We start from the raw sequence: 20330 nt of genomic DNA, 5'->3' as shown, positions 1-20330 counted from the left end.
CCGAGTGGAGCTGTCGGCTGCACAAGAGAGAATTAGCCAGTTGGAAGGAAGCTCATCCTGGCTTTTGACTCGGGCCGACAGCGACCGAAAATGATCGAAGAAGGTCTCCATCCAGCAATAGCTCCAGGATGCTGAGGCAAGCTATGATATGTACCGGACCGGCTGGCGCAAGCAGGTGGACGAATACAAAGGGAGGCTCAGGGTGGCGACCGATGAAGTTGCCTGCCTTCAAGGGCAGCTGGCGGAAGGGCTCAGCTTGCTTCCGCTCGAGACTCCAGCGAACTCCAATCCCTGAGAAGAACTGCAGAAGAGCTATCTGTCGCCCTTGGGGAGAGGTCGAGCTGCAGTAATTGAAGATCCAGCTGGCATGCGAGCAGCAGGCCGTCAAGGACGTGGAGGCGGAATTGAGGTCCTGAGAAAAAGACGTCGAGAGGTGGAGAACGAAAGCCAGCGATTTCACCGTAGATACATGGAGATATTAATGAGAGAGAGGGAACTGGAGGCGGAGGTCAAAAGTTTAAGGCGCTCCCTGGTGAGGGTCGAAGCCGAAAGTCGAGTCGGAGGAAGCCGGGCCCCTTAGGGCTCTTCTTGCCTTCCGTCTTCCCATGCATATATTTTTTCTTTTATTGTTTTGTCTTGTTTTGTTGTTTTGCTTTTCTTCCTTTAGCCTGCTGGGCTTTGTAGTGTATATTTTATGAATGAAATGAAAAGGAGATTTTGTGTTACCTCGTCCATGCATTGCATTAAATTATCGTCCGCCAAACTTCTTTTGTCTTTTGACTTGTTCGACGTCGGTGTCGTTCGGAGATGTCCAGTCATCGCCACGTTGATTTGCTCTTCTTGTCATCCATGGCCGTAGGCTCAAGCTCGTGGTCTGAACTTCGCATTACCTTGAAGGAGTCATTATTTTCTTGACCCGTGTCGAGAGCCTTCTCAGAGATTGGGGATGTTCGATAGGAGCTACCATCTTCGTTGAGACGAAGTTCCCTATGTTTTTGGTGTAGTTTATTTTTCATCTGTTGTCGATGTAGCTCGTCGCTTTCTTTTTTCAATTTCCTCCTCTTTTCTGAGTGAGGGTCCTCCCCTTGCTTTTCGCGGGATCGCGTAGAGGTGTAGAGGTGCCGTGGAGGGAACTTTTCCTTTATCCGATCATGTTGGGTGACCGGCTTTGTCATCGTAAGGACGAGGTTTTCCTTCTGTTCTTGACGTAGTCAATCTCAGCTCAGGTTAGGACGAGGTCCTCCTCCTGTTCCAACAGACTGTGGGGGCACATAAAGATCGTCGCAAGGGCCTCTTCCCCCATCCGGTCTAAAAGAACCGGGCCCTTCGACTTTGCTCATGTCAGGATGAGGTTCTCCTCCTGTTCCTAATATGGCTGTGGGGACACATTAGGGCATTGTAGGGCCTCTCCCTCCATCTGGTCTAAAAGAACCGGGCCTTTGACTTTGCTCATGTTAGGGCGAGGTTCTCCTCCTGTCCCTAACATGACTGTGGGGATACATTAGGGGCGTTGTAGGGCCTCTCTCCCCATCCGGTCTAAAAGAATCGGGCCTTTGACTTTGCTCATGTTAGGGCGAGGTTCTCCTCCTGTCCCTAACATGGCTGTGGGGGCACATTAGGGCGTTGTAGGACCTCTCCCCCCATCCGGTCTAAAAGAACCGGGCCTTTGACTTTGCCCATGTTAGGGTGAGGTTCTCCTCTGTACCTAACATGGCTGTGGGGGGCACATAGGGCGTTGTAGGGCCTCTTCCCCCATTCCGATCTAAAAGAACCGGGCCTTTGACTTTGCTCATGTTGGGGCGAGGTTCTCCTCCTGTCCCCTAACATGGCTGTGGGGGCACATTAGGGCGTTGTATGGGCCTCTCCCCCGATCCGATCTTAAGATAATTCAGACTTTCATTTTGCTCATGCTAGGATGAGGTTCTCCTCCTGTTCCTAACATGACTATGGGGGCACTTAAGGGCCGTTATATGGGCCTCTCCCCGATCCGATCTTAAAATAATCAGACTTTCATTTTGCTCATGTTAGGTCGAGGTTCTCCTCCTGTTCCTAACATGACCATGGGGGCACTTAAGGACCGATATATGGGCATCTCCCCTGATCCGATCTTAAAATAATCGAACTTTCATTTTGCTCATGTTAGGTCGAGGTTCTCCTCCTGTTCCTAACATGACCATGGGGGCACTTAAGGGCCGTTATATGGGCCTCTCCCCCGATCCGATCTTAAAATAATCGGGCTTTCATTTCGCTCATGTTAGGACGACGTTTTTCTCTTTGTTTTGATTGTTTGAAGGGGTTATCCCCAGTCATAACAAGTCCATGCCAAAAGAAAAAAACATGCAAAGTCGAAAGGAATTTTGATTTAAAGCAAAGTCGTTAGTAGTACATTTATAGGTTTTTCGAGCCCATGGTCGTGGAAGGTCTGCTCCTCCCTGAGGTCCTCTGGTGATGGAGTTGATGATCTCGATTGGAGGTCGATCTCCGGGCTGCTCTTCCCTCCTCGGCGATTCAGATTGCTTTAGGGCCCTTGGCCGATCCTCTCTGCCTTCAGGTCGGTGTCGAATGAACCTGTCGAGCCGACCTCGTCTGATGAGCTCCTCGATCTCGTCCCGGGCTGAATGCACTCTCTGTATCGTGGCCATGGTCACGATGGTAGAGGCAGAACTTGTTAGGATTGCGCTTCCCAGGGTGTGTGCGCATCCTTTCCGACCTTGGCAGCTGCTCCCTGACCTCCATCAGCACTTGGGTTTTCGAGGCATTGAGGGGGGCATAGTTGCGAAACTTTTCTGGGGGAGAACCTCGTCGAGCCAAGATTTGGGCTTTCCTGCCTGCGTACCCGGAGAGGAGTATGGACACGCTTGTGCCGGGAGAAGTTCGAGAACGTGGCCGAGCTTCTCTCGGCCTTTTTCGACTGCGGGCTTACTCGAGTCTCCCGCCTGCCGCTCTCTCGCGGTCTCCTCATCCTTCATTTTGAAGGCTTCTTCCCTCGGATGTACCCTTCGACCCGAGCCAATAGGTCAGCAAAATCCCTGGGGTACTTCTTCTCCAGGGAGAACAAAAGGTCGCTCTTCTGAAGGTCGCCCTTCAGAGCGGCCATCGCTACCGACTGGTCCAAGTTCGGACCTCCAGCATGGCGACATTGAACGGTTGATGTAGGCCGAATGGACTCCCCCTCCCTCTGCTTGATGTTGATGAGGGACACTGAACCCTTTCGGGGCACCGGCTGCTGACAAAATGGGCCACAAATTAGTGGCTCATCTGATCGAAGGAAAAGATGGTACCCGACTTCAGCGCTGAGTACCAGTTCCTCGCCGCTTCCTTCAAGGTGGATGGGAAGGCTCGGCATAGAATGGCATCGGTGCGCCATGAAGCAGCATCATCGTCCGGAAGGCCTCCAGGTAGTCAACCGGGTCTGAGGTCCCATCGTAGCTTTCAAACTGGGGGAGTTTGAAGTTCGGTGGGATTGGCTCCTGCATGATCATCTGAGAAAAGGGAGGGTCAGTACAAATATCCTCACCATAAGGGGGGGGAGCGTGGCGGAGTTCTTCGATCCGTCGGTTCATCTCCTGGAGTCTCCGATCCAGAAAATTCTCTCGACTACGGGTCTCGAGGGTCCTCTAGCAGAATGGGGGTAGAGATCTCCCAGGGGTGGAATTGTGATCCGACTGAGGGCTCTCCACCCTCGGATTCATCTTTTCGGGAAAGACGGGGCGGCTGGCCCAAGTGGCCCGCCCCAATGCCAAATTTTGGTGTTCCGATGATGCTCTTTCCGATCACACTAACGCCTGCGGCTGTTGCTGCTGTTGCATGGTCTGCACAGCTTCAGTGAGGCCTCTGACCTGTTGTACCAGTAGGTCAAACTGCTCCGCACCAACCACCGTTGCCGGAGGAGGAGGGGAAGGCTGGAAAATGGGAGGTGAGGCCGGAGCCTGCGATCTGGCCGCGGAGGTCGTGGATCATCGCATGGATGCCCTGCGGGGAGGCATCGGGCGAGGACTGAGTGAAGGAGGGAGGAGAGGACGTCGGAGAAGATGACCGGAGGTGGTCCCATTGAGCGCTCCTTTAAGAACAAGGGTACTGCAAAGATACGCCCCTTCCTCTAGCGCCAATCCTGTTGGTGCAAAAATTCACCTGCGTCGGAGAAGCTGGAGTCGAGGGAGTCACGGTCACCGCTGGGACCTGCAAAGGAAGTCTAAACCGGAGGTGGGGTTACTCCGGTAAGACTCTCCGACGCTCCAAGTCAGTTCTCTGCCTCAACAAGAATGGAGTGCTCGAACGAAAATTTTAGCAGAGTTTCTAGGTAAAAAATGAGAGCTTAGAGAATGACGTATCTGGGTCCCCCTTTTATAGACGGGGGAGTAACAGACTGATAGCGATCGTTCGTAACCGTCTCGTTGTGGGCCGCACGGGGTCAGGAGGAATTTATCATGAGGAGTAATGGGTGGAGTCGTGGCTGTCACCATGGCTCGCCACGTGGAATCAATTGCAGGGAGTGGGGGGGTGTTCGTTGTCACGACTTGCCAGGGAGTAGTGGAGCCGCGCAGCATCCGTCGCAGGGAGTGGAGCAGATTCGTGGCCGTTACTGTGGCCTGTCAGGGAGTGATGGAGCCGTGCGGAATCCATCGCAAGAAGTGGAGCAGAGTCGTGGCCGTTACTGCGGCCTGCCAGGGGTCCAGGCCTGTCGGCTGAAGTTCGGCTGGAGTGTCTGGCGGAGAGGGGTGGCTAGTTACCCGTCTGAGAGGAGTCGGAGCTCAGCTCTTGTAGGAGTTCGCGCGAAGTCTTCCTTAAGTCCAAAGTTGGGGACGTGGTCTGGCCTCCGTGGGAGTCTGAACGGAGTCTACCTACAATTAAGTCAGGGGCGAAGTCTGGCTCCCTCAGGAGTCTGGACGAAGCTTACCAGCAGTCGAGGTCAAGGACGGAGCCTGACTCCCGTAGGAGTCTGGGCGAAGCCTTCCAACAGTTGAGATTGGGAGCGAAGTCCGGCTCCCATAGGAGTCCGGACGAAGTCTGCCTGTAGCCGGAGTCGGGGATGAGGTCCGGCTCCCGTAGGAGTCCGGGCAGGGTTTACCTGTAATTAAAGTCAGGGATGAAGTCCGGCTCCCTTAGGAGTCCGGACGAAGCTTACCAGCAGTCGAGGTCGAAGACGGAGCCCGGCTACCGTAGGAGTCCGGACGAAGCCTTCCAGCAGTTGAGATTGGGGGCGAAGTCCGGCTCCTGTAGGAGTCCGGATGAAGTCTGCCTGTAGCCGGAGTCGGGGACGAGGTCCGGCTCCCGTAGGAGTCCAGGCAGGGTCTACCTGCAATTAAAGTCAGGGACGAAGTCCGGCTCTCTTAGGAGTCCGGACGAAGCTTACCAGCAGTCGAGGTCGAGGACGGAGCCCGGCTCCCGTGGAGTCCGAGCGAAGCCTTCCAGCAGTTGAGGTTGGGGGCGAAGTCCGGCTCCCGTAGGAGTCCGGACGAAGTCTGCCTGTAGCCGGAGTCGGGGACGAGGTCCGGCTCCCGTAGGAGTCCGGGCAGGGTCTACCTGCAATTAAAGTCAGGGACGAAGTCCGGCTCCCTTAGGAGTCCGGACGAAGCTTACCAGCAGTCGAGGTCGAGGACGGGCCCCATTCCCATAGGAGTCCGGGTGAAGCCTTCCTGCAGTTGAGGTTGGGATGAAGTCTGGCTCCCATAGGAGTCCGGATCGAATCTGGTAGTTGTAGGAATCTGCCGTTGGTGAAGTTCGGCCGTTGACGAGGTCCGAGGTAGTTCGGATTGGAGTTGAACCTGGCTGGAAGAAGTCTGGAAGGGATTCGGGGAACAGCCGATGGTCGTAGAAGGTCGGCTGGCGGCAGAGCTCAGTGAGCGCTTGAGACGGCTTAATAGATGACTGGGGGAACTCATGTTGAAGAAGTTCGGGTGGTGCAGTGGGAATTCATCCGTCGGAGGAATTCAGTCAGCACTATGGAAATCCGGCTGTTAGGGAAGTCCGAAGAGATACTATCTGCAGACGAAAGCCAGGGGAGTCTTGGGAGGATCAATCCTGTTGAGAACTTCGGCTGAGGATATTTTATACCTAATAATTTACTTTATTTCATTTTAGTTTTTTCGCAGTCTCTTGTTTATGGTTTCGAGACATAGCTTTGGTTACCTCTTCTTTGAGAAGGTTGCTTCTTGGTAGTGAACCACCTCGAAACTCCAGCTGGTAGCACCCACTACCGCTCATACCTCATTCAAGTTTCAGACATCAGTGGGATGCTTGTGCAACCACATGACCCAGCTATATCTTGATTTGAGAAAAAAGGCACGAACAAGCCTTTTTCCAGCATGCCCATGGGATGATAAGAGTAGCTACTAAGATGTTGTCATGAAAAAAAATGTAGCTCAGTTTTCAGAACTACTAAGAAGTCCACTTCACGATACTACTATAGAACCTTAAAGTTCCAAAACTTTGCTCAACAAATCAAGTTCTCAAGTCCAACCAAGAGTTGAAGTTCTCAATGTGAAGACTCTCTACTCCTCGGGATCTTGACTTTAAAAGCCAAGTTCCTCAACTAGGAATAGTCCATTTATTAGCCATTCTCTAGTAGGAAATTGTCTTACTGTTCAAATTCTACATGGATGAGAACCAATAAACTTATTGGAAGTTATCATCACCCAAGTGACTATTGTTCTACGGCCATTTACGGAATAGCATGAGGCATCCTTGAGCTTGATGGCAAAGAATGTCAAGGGACTTATCTCTATGATCTTGGGTCAATATCAGGCACCATAGCATGCTTTAGTGTATCTTATGGTGAACCTAGCTAATAACAACATTCATATGGTGGAGAAATCAACTGACCAACAACTGTATAGTATGGGAGTATCAAGATTTTTGAGAAGCCTGACCTCCAAAAGTTCATGGCCTATGAAAAGAGTAAGGTAGAGTATTGCCCTAGAGAGCCCTTAAGATCTAAAGATCGATGTAAAGAGAAGAGTACCTTGCAGCTAAATATGGGATCGATAGCTTAGACTGAACATGTTACCGCTGATGTTTTGGTCAATGCGAAGTGGATACCCTAGCCAAGGATAGGCTTTGGCCATTTTGATCCATGATGTCTATAAAAAGAAACTATGTTGGTAGAGTCATACCAACACAGATCCCAATAGTTGGAGTCAGTCGTAGCCCAATAACAATGGATAGGAAGCAATAGTTCTACTTGCCTATAATGTAGTCTACTCCTATTCCAAGGCCTAATAAGTAATCATCACAATGGATGCCACCACTTTTTCTTGAGCTGTTAAGCATGTTAGATTTATATACTAGAGGGCAACCTACCCTAGCAACCGCAAGCCGATACTAATTGGAGTCGATCATTTTCAATACAAATTGTTTAACTTATTGAACATCTCTATACTGACATAGATAAGTTGGCATGTTTCATCCATAAATATTTTTCATTTAATGATCTATGAGTGGAAACTTTCTATAAAGAGGTCAGTTAATAGAAAGAGAAGACATTATATATTAATAATTGATATATGGTTAGCTTCAGCCATTAGGCCGATATGTTAGTTGAGTCTAGAAACTAATCACTGGAGATTTTCAAGAAAGAGATATAAATAAAATGGAGACTATAAATTGCTAGATATGCTTTTGATCTACTCCCACTCATCTTGTAATTGTTTGGCCATCTTGTTGGACTCATTCATTTTTGGAGAGAAGCTCAAGGAGATGGGAAGTGCAATAATCACTTAGTCAAGCCCATGCTTCATCGAGAGTGTTGAATTTTTCTTCCCTACTTCTCTCCCATTCAACTTGTTTCACTTCCAACCTATCATGAGTCTCGGTTAATTGAGTCTCTAAGGAAGCAAACAGGTATTCTGTTGATTATATATTCTCTTGGAGTTTATTATAGATGCTTATGATAGATTTCAGCTCATCTTCAAAGATGACTACTTTGAACTCCAGTTCCTCCTTTTGAAAGGTTGCTCACTCAACAGCCTTGGCTAGTAAAGTTGATATTTGATTTCGTGCGAATTAGAAGAGCCTAACTTTCAGATCAGCGAAGTTTGCCACTTGACCAACTGGGAGGTCAATAGTTGGCAACAAGATGTCAATCATGCCCTAGATTTAGTTATCTTTCAAAGATCTACAAGTTCATCTAGGTTAAGATCAATGATATTTTGAATTATTTAGCTGACCTTCACTAGAGTGCAAGGTGGAATTAAAATACCGACCGAAGGCAACCTGATTGAGTGTGTAGCAAGCCTAGCCTTCATGGGGGCTAGCAATCTAAGGATGGAATAGCCATGGGTACTATTGACCTACAAATAGGAACTAACCTATTAGAAATAGAAAATGGATAAAGAGGTGAAATTTGCTACTTACATCAACATCTCTACTAGTGACCAAGGGGCTCGAATATGATAATTTAGAAGTGGGTTGGTTGGTGCAGACTCGATTATGACCTTGAGATTTCAAAGAGATGATTGCTACTCTAGATTACAGTATTGAGGTGACTTAGCCTGTATAGGTCGAGCTAGTGACTGAACTCTTGGGGGGCTCCATTGGTCACTCTCAAAGTTGAGAGAGTTCTTAAAAAGACTTAGCCTATAATGACGTAATGACATTGGTCAAACCATTAGCTTTAAGTAAAGATTCTCTGTAAAATCCTTCACTATCTCCCTAGATCACTATCTCAAGCTAGTGTTTCACTTCCATTTGCTCTCTATATGTGGTGGAGTAATTGGTTTAGATTTGTGAACTGTGGCTTTTTTTTATTTAAAAATAGATAATTCAACCACAGACTGAGCAAGCTAAATCAGAATGGCCACTAGAGGAGCTGTCGATCAAAACAAGATGGTGAATTAATGAAGAAATGATGCCAATTAAAAAAATTATGAACTCATCTCAATAGTCAGGAGCTATAGAGGTTTCCCTCTAATAGGCTTGTCATTTCTAATCCAAGCAATATAAACCGATCAGGATACTAATATGCTATAGTGGATTCTACTAAAGCTACTAGGTTGGCAATCCTAAACTTAACCAGTGACTTTGGAGGCTAATATCTAGCTAGTATCCAACAAATTATCTATTGTAACCCTAACCACTTCTTTCTAGTCCTGAATTCTTACCTTTAACTTATCTCTTAACTTAAGCTCCTTATCACTTCGAAGCTCATTGATAACTCTTAGCATGTATCGTATTTAATACCATAATTTTTTTAAATTTTTTAATAGTATCACTTTTGAAGGATATTTTTATCCTCAGAGAATGCTGATGCTATTTTACATGCAAGTTATGAAACAGAGAATCACCTATCGACTTTGTAGTGGCCAAAGAGGTTCCTTCACCCTTTGAATTGAGAGAGTCAATATCAACCTAAGCAAGAATGGTAGTCAGTAATTTATATTGAATTCGGATTATATACATATGCCACTATTCCACAAAATCCTTGGCCACATTGGATTTAGGGTAAAAGGGATAAATTAATAAATTTAACATGACTATTGGAAGAAGAAATCAGCTAACTATATTAAATTTAAGTCGATGATCGAGAGTTGATCATAAATATGAGTTAAGAGAGTACAGAGGTAGATAAGGACTTGCTTAGGCTAGGTTGAACTGGTGAGTGAAGTAGTTTAGATAATAATATTTGACTAAATATTTATTATTTCCTACTACTCGATGGGGAACCTACATGGAGATCTTTTGGGATAAAAAAATTACTTCACAACTCTCCCACGACTTTGAACTCTTCAAGAAGCATGCTACTTGAGAAAAAAATGAGCTAAATAGGTTTTGGAGTATATAAAAAAGGGTAAAGAAAGAAAAAGATCTGATGAGATAAATCTTTATAGAATTTTTTGAAGTGCTTAGAGAAAATAAGGAAAGGCCCTTTTGAATGAGCAACGAAAGGATCAACTAAGAAAGATTTAAGAATGTGGTCATAGGAGTATAAACCTTCAAAAAATAAGTATAGCCAAAGTTGGAAGATTTATAGACAACCACCACAACTTCAAGTATTTGAGGTGAGTTTCCAGGACCAAGGGTGCTAAGGCTATGGGCCAATCTTCGATCAGTGTGATGGATAGTGGGAGGTGTTCCTTTATAATTTTGAAAAAGATCGAATTTGCAAACTCCAGCAAGGAAAAATGCCACATATTTCTATTGGGTAATTGGCCCACTTCACTAGCAAAAGACTTTTATTTCAGAAATGTAGTTAATTATTTTGCTAAAATTCGAACCAAATTAATCCTCTAGGACTTCAACTAGGATATTTGCATTAAAAACTTCACTAGTAGGTCTAAGATTTAACAAAGCCCTTAAATTTAGAAGATTAAGGATGGACATTTTATGATAGAGGTGCAAAGAGTTCATCGAGGGATATCAAAAATAGAAAGCATTAAGAATTAGGAGCTAGTTAGCTACAGAAGTAGACTTTTAAAAAGATTAAAAAAATATCTAGGAGGACATTCACCTCCTAGGTAGGAGCAAAGGCCCCCTAAAGATTAGTGTTGGTTGGCCAAGATTGGCCACAATTGGAGTTTTTTTTCCAACCTAAAATCTTAAAATTTGGTTTATTGTAAAGAAAGGTTTTGTTAAGGCTATGGCGGAAGATGGAGGAAAAGATTCACGGATAGAAAAACCTAAAGAATCTTGGATGAGTACCTATGTGTCTACTTATCTAAGAATGCTCTAAGGTCTCTTCTCATGTCCATCGAGCAATGACTTGATATGGATTTTCTTTACTCATTTTGATAGAAGATGGTTCGAAGAAAAGCAAAGATGATGGCAAAAGTCTGGAGGATGTAGGAGACAATGAGAATGAAGGGATGGGTCAATTTACGAATGACGGTTACTCACACCTTGATGAACTTTGATGGAATTTGGTTTGTTTACGGGATCCTAGGAATCAGATCATAGTAATTTTTGAGGAACAACATATATCACATGAACATGTGGCTGCTTCATAGAGGTAGAGAAGACATATTAGGTGGTACCTTAAATAGGGGTAAAGATAAATCCAAAGAGGCATAGGAATCTCGATGGATGAATTTATTTAAATACTTTTGGCACTGAGATTCAATAAAAGTATCAGACATGGTGTCTGGTATATCCATCACCCTTCTAATTAACAACCACTGAGATGTGGGAGGTATTGTTTATACTACATCCTGATTGATAATGATATATAGAGATCAACATATGCACAGCAATGTGATAGTATCAGAAAAAAATAATGAATGAGGATCTACAATTCAAGTGCCCAGAGTCAATGAATAAGATGATCAAGAAGCTAGAAACTAATATATTGAAAATTAGATTATGAGTTTGCCCAAACAATGCCACATGGATAGGCCCAATGAACTAAAAGGAACAACTTGAAATAATTAAACTACTACACAATATCTGATAAGCAAGTAGAAAGACGCCAATCAAGTCAAGTCGAATGATCATTAGAAGCGCAAAATAAGGGTATAGGCCGAGCGAAGAGGACCTATCTAAATGCCAAATAGTGAGCTTGAGATTGATTGGCTTATAGAGATTAAACCATTGACCTAGTAAGAAAATTGCAATGTGGTAAAGAATACGGATTGTTATGAGAATGTGAAAATGGAGAATGATTGGAATTGACCACTGAAACTGCCAAAGAAATGTGGAAATCAAGTAGACATAGGTGTGAACAACAGAAATAAAATGTGAACAGTAGAAATAAGCAGTTGGCTGATCATTGAAACAAGATTTTATAAATATTAGAATGTAACTCTATGAAGAGATCCTTGGTCAATTAAATATTTATTTGTCTATATACTTTATCTTTATCTTGATTTACTTTATCTTTAGTTTGGAGTTCTTGGTTTAGTTATAGCTCTGGTTTATCTTTCTTCGAGAAGGTGGCACCTCCAAAGTGAAAGTCATTCAAGCTTAAGGTGGTATAATCTACTAACATTGTACCTCTTTTTAGTTCTAGACACCGATGCATGCATGCATAATTGCACGATCCAGCTGCATGACAATCGGGGGGAAAAGGCATCAACAGAAAGCCATTATCCTATTATTTAGATTTGACCATTTGGTGATGCTCCTACTTGGCCAATCGATTTTTGCTCAGGGCGTAGACAGGCATTAAATAAAGAATCAAAAATGACATGAAAGAAAAGATATAAAATTGGAGTGATTTGATTTTTCATTCAAATAAATTTTTGATATAAGATTAATTTTTGTAGAAATGCCTAGCCTTTTAGATTTAGTATCATTGGAGAAACAAAGCATACATAATAAAAGCATCCATGAAATTAACAAAACAATAATGACCATTGATAAAAGTGATTGTAGTGCTCCATACACAAAACTTCTGCTACTCTTTTTTTTTTTTCACACTTTTAAATGCCAAAATACCTTGTTACTAGAAGTTCTTATGACTTATGAACATAAGAACAGAAAACACAAGCATAGCTCTATATCATGGATAACCCATTGTTTGAGTTTTTTCTTTCCTTCTCTTTTGCGTGGATGTGTGTTTGTGCATCATGGCAAGTGAGGTGGTATTATTTATTTTAATATCGATTGTATAAAAACCACCAAAAGGCTGCAAACTGCCATGCACAAGTGAGCCACTTGGCTGCCATACCATGAAACGAACCCAAAGTAAAGCACCTTGTAGTCAGCCAGAATTTAGGACGTAAGTGAGGACTCAAACACTCAAATAGTGAGTCAGAATTGCAGAAGACAACCGCAAACTATAGCTTCTACCTTAGATGTTTTTACTCCATTTTAGGTGTCTTGGTTTCGAAACCCTTTCCCTGTTCTTCACATGTTTTTCAGATCAATGGACCACTTGGAGAAATTTGGAAATTTTCGATGACAATAGAATATAGACTTTCTGCAAAGCAAAGCTATCCAGAAGAAAAAAACATCTTATGTATAGATTATGTTTGTGATAACTACCAACTTAATCCGGACACACATCAACCCGCTACAAAAAAAAAAAAGAAAAAGAAATATGGCCAAGTATTTTAATTTCTGAGCAGTTTTTGCCTGTTAATTCCTATTTTTGTTGCACACATGATCCAATATACTCATTCAAAAGTTAGCCAAAGAACACAATCTGATAATTCTGCCTCAAAAGTAAGGTTGCTCTCGTAATCCAGATTCTTAGTTTTGCCAGGAATTGCTTGCGTAAACCAAAATGGCCGTGTTTTCCCTTTGTCGAATTGAGTGCAGCAGAAAGACCACAATAACTGCAAGTGACCGGAAATCTAAATAAATTCCATGACCTAAAGTAACTGTAGAAGCCAAAGACCTGCCAGAAAATACCTACAGATTTCAAAGAGAGTTACTTACCTTCACTGGATCAGAATGATGAAAATTTCTCTGGAGTCTTCGTCCATCAGGGAGGCAAATCCCAACTCTGCACAGTTGTTTTCTATCTCCTTCAGGTTCAGGTTCTTCAACAAGAATCGGATAAGTGAACTGTTCATTTGAGCTATTGTCTTTCTCAGTACAGGTTTTGCAATCACTGGAACTTGAGCTGCTTTCTTCATCTTTCTTAGTATCGATTTCATTATTGTTGGAAATTATTCTCTTCTTTGAGCCTTCTCTAACTGCCACATATATCAAAATTGCTTTCAGCTGCATCACGATAAGCGACAGCTCATAAAGAATGTTGAGAGAGAATATGTTTCTGCAAATTTGTTCATTAAATGCAAATTATATAGAAATGCATTTGGAAGCTTTTTAGGAAATTCAGTGATGCAAAATTCCTAGGGATTGTCGTGCTACTTCATGCAAGTGCTTGTTTTGGTTAGGAACAACATGTTGATGACTTCTTACCACATCAGCTACTCCTCTCAAATCAGACATTTAAGCACCAAGATGACCAATATACCGATATTGACAAGTTTTAAGAATTTTAAAAAATACAATTACAAGGTTGCACCTCATCAGATCATTTATGTTCAAGATGCTGAAAATGATATGATGATAGAGAAAATGGTACAGTTCCAAATTCCAGAGAAAATGCAGCAATATGATGATAGAGAAATACTTAAATCCCATTCCAGTGATTTCAGAAAAGGATTAGTCGAAGATCTAAATTCATAAGAAATGGTAGTAAAGAGATCCAAACAACAATTATTCCTTATTTATTCTTTGAAACACCCAATGGGAGGTGAATGAGTTGGGGTGTTTCTTGACATAGCACAAATCAACACATCTTTAATTGCAGAAATGAAAAAAACTCATTTTCAGATAGTCATACATGGAGGTAAATCTTCTAGTAGTTTGCAGTGTATGAATTGCATCAAAAAGAACTACAGCATGATGTAACAAGGATGATGGATATATTCCTGATGCACTTGGAGAAAATGTAACAACCAGGATATGGCTTCGATAGGACATGAATTGCATGGTAATACAGAAAACTTAAAGCTGAAACTACAGATAGAATACCTGATATATCATGCATGGAAGTCTCAACATTTTCCGTTGGATGCTTATGAATGTGCTCCTTTGGACCCACATCCATGAACGGAAGCAGAAGCTATATAAAATGTGTTGCATAAAAATCAATAAAAGGAAATAAAAGGAATATGATAGTCATGTTACTAAAAGAGATAGGTATTAGCAAATTTGTAAATTTTCAAATAATTGGATTTCTAAAAATAAGTAAAATCACAAATATCACGAGTTCATAGTATAGACAACCTCTAAGAATTGCTCTGCTTGTATCATGCCACTCCATGCATGCATCTTTTGTCCAGTGATTGGATCAATAATGAGAACTGCGGGTAAAGAAACCAAGTTGTAGTAGGTGCAAACCTTCTTTCCATCATCAGTGTCACGATACATCTACAATCATATGACATATCATGGATATAATTAGAAACTATGAGAGGATAAAAGATGCAAAAAAATAAAAAAGAAAAAAGATAGTTGATCCACAAATTTTGCTTCCATTTTCAAGTTACCTAAATAAACTCTGCCATTAGAACTTTTGTATCTGCATGCCAACCTATTAGGTAATTTAAACCATAAAATAGGTCTTAATTTGAAAACATCGTTAATTAGGTTTCAATGTAAAACTAATAAAACCAAAAAGTAACTTTACATATCCCATAAAGTGTAGACTACGTATACATGAGTCCAAAAGTCAATTTATTTGTAAGAATAGAACGTCAGAGTACATGATTAAAATCATAAAGTGCAATGCATTTAATTGTGACAAACTTTTTGATTCATACAAACAAGTAAAAGAAGAAATACTGTAGTTATAAACTTCTAGAAACAAAAATTCACCAAATCAATGCAATCAAAGATTTAATAAAATGATATCTGAATAAAGGAGGAAATCTCAGTATCTACAATTGAAAGGAAAGTAACAAGACAAAACTAAACAATGTTAACTAGGAAAACAAAAATAAACATGACCAACACAAATCTGTTGGCAAAGAGAAGCATCTGTAAAACAATGTTACTTTTTCTGCTGATACATTACAGATGTTAACTAATAATCTTACATAATATCTGATCTCTTTAATGGAGGATCGACATCAGTTAGTGGGTCTAAGGATAGGTCTGCTGTAGTGCGCCATCTGCCGCAGATCAAGAACAATATTAAAGAAATTATGTTCATAAAATTTAATCATGTATATATGAATAAAGTCGAATATATATATTCTAGATGCATTTGTGGGGTCTAGCTTCTTAGCTATAGGTAGGTCTTGATTTTCTTCTCCCCTATAAACCCAGCCACCAAGAGCCAGTGAGATAATAAGAGAGTGCCATTTTTGCTTTCAATTATAAAGAACTCTACTGCTGTAAGTTAAAAGCAAAATCCAACGACACCTATTAGCTTTAACACATCATATGGGAATAAAAAAAAAGAGCCCATAGCAATGTATGGAGCCAGTTCCTTTAATATCCATTTAGTTTGGATTATTATCAGAGAAAATAAGAAGACAACCATAAGAATATAGCGAGCAAAATCCATCAGCATCCATCAGATTTTAGACATCGTATGGGAACAAGAAAAAGAGCCCATAGCAATCTGTAGAGACATTCCCTTCAATATCTATTAAGTAAGTTTGAATCATCATTAAGAAAAGTTAGAAAACAACCATAAGAATATAGCAAGCAAAATTCATCGGCACCCATCAGATTTTGGACATCATATGAGAACAAGAAAAAAAGTCCACAGCAATCTGTGGAGCCATTTCCTTCAATATCCATTAATTAAGTTTAAATAATCATCAGAAAAAATAAGAAGACAACCATAATAATATAGCAAAAAAATTCATCGGCACCCATCAGCTTTAAGACATCATATGGGTAGAAGAAAATAGGGTTATAGCAATCTGTGGAGCTAGTCCCATTAATATCCATTTAGTTTGGATCATCATCAGGAAAAATAAAAAGACAACCATAAGAATATAGCAACCAAAATCTAATGGCACCCATCAGTTTTAAGACATCTTATAGGAAGAAGAAAAAGGGGCCATAATATACCTCATGCCAAATGTATTAGTTGTTTAGCATACCTCATGCCAAATGTATCATAATTATGGGCTGTCTAAATTTTTTGTTAGATAGCTCAGCCGATAGACCTTTCAAAGTATTATCTGCAACAAAAACAAATGACACCAACATAATATATAATGCCAGTAAGGTAATAAGAGAGTGTCATTTTTGTGATCGATTATAAAAAACTCTACGATCAGCTAAAAATAGGTCAAAAAGCTAAAAGATAATAATAGAGTCACATCCAATTATCCCAACCATATCCTTTCCTTACCTAAACTACCCTTGCTACTTTCTCCTTTATTCCTTCGGGCTAGGCCAAGAGCCTAGAATCTAATCATCGAGTCCCTCCGATCGCCATCAGAGTAGATGAGTGGGCTAGAGCTGGTTCGGTGGTGGCCCGATCTCGAACCCTTGCTATCAAAGGCAGTAGGGTTACTCTAGTCGGAGAGCTTCCCAGAGTGGTTCTGCCTCTCCAGAATAATATTAATTTAAATAATAATATTAATAATATTATTAAAATTAATTATATTATTAATAATATTATTAAAATTAATTATATTATTAAATTAAATTTAAATATTATTAATTTATGATAATCAAATAAATCTAATTTTAAATATTTAAAATTTAAAAAGATGAGAACAGGGTGTGGCAATGGCAACGGAGCCATCACCGTCACCATCGCTAATACTCACAGTGCGATGGTGGCGTGGGTCCGATGGTGCGATGTTCCAGCGGCTCGATGCTCCAGCGGTTGGATGCTCCAAAGGAGGGAGGTGGGGCTGCAGGTCTGGTCCGATGAGGGCAGGGGTGGGGGAGAAGGGAGAGACGGCAGGAGATTGGAAGTGCAATAATCACTTAGTCAAGCCCATGCTTCATCCAGGGTGTTGAATTTTTCTTCCCTGCTTCTCTCCCATTCAACTTGTTTCACTTCCAACCTATCATGAGTCTCGGTTAATTGAGTCTCTAAGGAAGCAAACAGGTGTTCTATTGATTATATATTCTGTTGGAGTTCATTATAGGTACTTATGATGGGTTTCAGCTCATCTTCAAAGATGACTACTTTGAACTCAAGTTCCTCCTTTTGAAAGGTTGCTCACTCAACAGTCTTGGCTAGTGAAGTTGATATTTGGTTTCAAGCAAATTAGAAGAGCCTAACTTTCAGATCAGCCAAGTTTGCCACTTGACCAGCTGGGAGGTCGATAGTTAGCAACAAGATGTCAATCATGCTCTAGGTCTAGTTATCTTTCAAAGACCTGCAAGATCATCTAGGTTAAGATCAATGATACTTTGAATTATTTAGCTGACCTTCACTAGAGTGCAAGGTGGAATTAAAATACAGATTGAGGGCAACTTGATTGAGTGTGTAGCAAGCCTAGCCTTCATGTGGGCTAGCAATCTAAGGATGGAATGGCCGTGGGTAATACTGACCTACAAATAGGAACTGACCTATTAGAAATAGGAAATGGATAAAGAGATGAAGTTTTCTACTTACTTTAACCGCTCTACTAGTGACCAAGGGGCTTGAATATGATAATTTAAAAGTGGGTTGGTTGGTGCAGACTCGATATAACCTTGAGGTTTCAAAGAGATGATTGATGCTCTAGACCACAATATTGAGGTGACTCAGCCTGCATAGGTTGATCTAGTGACTGAGCTCTTAGGGGGCTCTATTGGTCGCTCTCAAATTTTAGGAAAAGACTTAGCCTACAATGACATAATGATATTGGTCAAATCATTAGCTTTAAGTAAAGATTTTCTGTCAAATCCTTCACTATCTGTCTAGATCACTATCTCAAGCTAGTGTTTCACTTCCACTTGCTCTATGTATATAGTGGAGTAATTGGTTTAGATTTGTGAACCGTGACTTTATTTTGTTTGAAAATAGATAATTCAACCTTAGACTGAGCAAGCTAAATCAGAATGGCCACTAGCGGAGCTGTCAAACAAAACAAAATGGTGACTTAATGAAGAAAGGATGTCAATTAAAAAAATTATAAATTCATCTCGATAGTCTAGAGCTATAGAGGTTGCCCTCTAATAGGCCCGTCATTCCTAATCCAAGCAATATAATCCGATCAGGATACTAATCTGCTACAATGGATTCTACTAGAGCTACTAGGTTGGCAATCCTAAACTTAGCCAGTGGCTTTGGAGGATAATATCTAGCTAGTATCTATCAAATTATCTCTTATAGCCCTAACCACTTATTTGTAATCCTGAATTCTTACCTTCAACTCGTTCCTTAACTTAAGCTCCTTATCATCTTCGAAGCTCATTGATAACTCTTAGCATGTATCATATTTAATACCATATAATTTTTTAAAGTTTTTGATAGTATTGCTCTTGAAGGATACCTTTGCCGTCAGAGAATGCTGATGTTATTTTACATGTAAGCTATAAAATAGAGAATCACCCATCGACTTTACAGTGGCAAAGTAGGTTCCTTCACCCTTTGAATTGAGAGAGTCAGCATCAATCTGAGCAAGAATGGTGGTCACTAATTCATATTAAATTCGAATTATATACACATGCCACTATTCCATAGAATCCTTGGCCACATTGGATTTAGGGTAAAAGAGATAAATTTATAAATTGAACATGACTATTGGAAGAGAAAATCGGCTAAGTATATTAAATTTAGGTCGATGATTGAGAGTTGATCATGAAAGATGAGTTAAGAGAGTACAAAGGTAGATAAGGACTTGCTAGGCTAGATTGAATTGGTGAGCAAAGTAGTTCAGATAATAATATTTTACTAAACATTTATTATTTCCTACTACTCGTTATGGAACCTATGTGGAGATCTCTAGGGATAAAAAAATTACTTCACAATGCCCCCAAGTTTTTGAACTCTTCAAGAAGCATGCTACTTGAGGAAAAATGGGCTAAATAGGTTTTGGAGTATATACAAAAGGGTAAAGAAAGAAATAGATCCGATCAGATAAATCTTTATAAATTTTTTTGAAATGCTTAGAAAATAAGGAAAGGCCTTTCAAATGAGCAACGAAAGGACCAACTAAGAAAGATTTAAGAATGTGGTCATAAGAGGATGAACCTTCAAAAAATAAGTATAGCCGGAGTTGGAAGATTCATAGACACCCATCACAACTTCAAGTATTTGAGGTGAGTTTTCTTAGGCCTTAGTACAACCAAGACCAAGGGTACTAAGGCTATAGGCGAATCTTCGATCAGTGTGATGGACAGTTGGAGTTGTCCCTTTATAATTTTGAAAAGGATCGAATTTGTAAACTTAAGCAAGAAAAAATGTCGCATATTTCTATTGGGTAATTGGCCCACTTCGCTAGCAAAAGACTTTTATTTCAGAAGTGTAGTTAATTATTTTGCTAAAATCCAGATCAAATTAATCCTCTAGAACTTCAACCAGGGTATTTGCATTAAAAACTTCACTTGTAAGTCTAAGACTTAACAAAGCTCCTAAATTTAGAAGATTAAGGACGGATATTTTATGATAGAGGTGCAAAGAATTCATCGAGGGATATCAAAAATAGAAAGTATTAAGAATTAGGGGCCAATTAGCTACAGAAGTAGACTTTTAAAAAGATTAAAAAAATATCTAGGAGGACATTCACCCCCTAGGCAGGAGCAAAGGCCCCCTAAAGATTAGTGTTGGTTGGCCAAGGTTGGCCACAATTGGAGTTTTTGTTCCAACCTAAAATCTTAAAATTTGGTTTATTGTAAAAAAAGGTTTTGTCAAGGCTATGGGGGAAGATGGAGGAAAAGATTCACAAATAGAAAAATCTAAAGAATCTTAGATGAGTACCTATGTGTCTACTTATCTAAGAATGCTCTAAGGTCTCTTCTCATGTCCATTGAGCAAT

At 41.2% G+C, this 20330-nt stretch overlaps 1 protein-coding gene across 1 annotated transcript; it reads right to left on the bottom strand.

Moving 5' to 3' along the window:
* Positions 1-13046: 13046 nt before the first annotated feature.
* On the bottom strand, positions 13047-18767 carry LOC109505387 (plant UBX domain-containing protein 7-like). The gene is made up of 6 exons (XM_073260982.1): positions 18720-18767; positions 14674-14817; positions 14419-14509; positions 14228-14315; positions 13312-13651; positions 13047-13208 (listed from the first exon to the last, which is right to left on the bottom strand). Exons 1-6 carry the CDS (start codon positions 18765-18767, stop codon positions 13047-13049), a joined length of 873 nt encoding a protein of 290 aa, XP_073117083.1.
* Positions 18768-20330: the final 1563 nt, after the last annotated feature.

This window comes from Elaeis guineensis, chromosome 7, assembly GCF_000442705.2.
Source record: "Elaeis guineensis isolate ETL-2024a chromosome 7, EG11, whole genome shotgun sequence".
In the NCBI taxonomy this organism is placed as follows: Eukaryota; Viridiplantae; Streptophyta; class Magnoliopsida; order Arecales; family Arecaceae; genus Elaeis; species Elaeis guineensis.
This window is presented reverse-complemented; position numbering and strand designations above follow the sequence as displayed.

Coding starts and splice junctions, on each gene's coding strand:
- LOC109505387 (XM_073260982.1), bottom strand. CDS start 18,767: ATGAGCTTCGAAGATGATAAGGAGCTTAAGTTAAGGAACGAGTTGAAG. Junction 14,316..14,418: donor TTCCATGCATGATATATCAG/GTATTCTATCTG, acceptor CAAGTGCATCAG/GAATATATCCATCATCCTTG. Junction 13,652..14,227: donor ACTAGAAGATTTACCTCCAT/GTATGACTATCT, acceptor ACAAATTTGCAG/AAACATATTCTCTCTCAACA.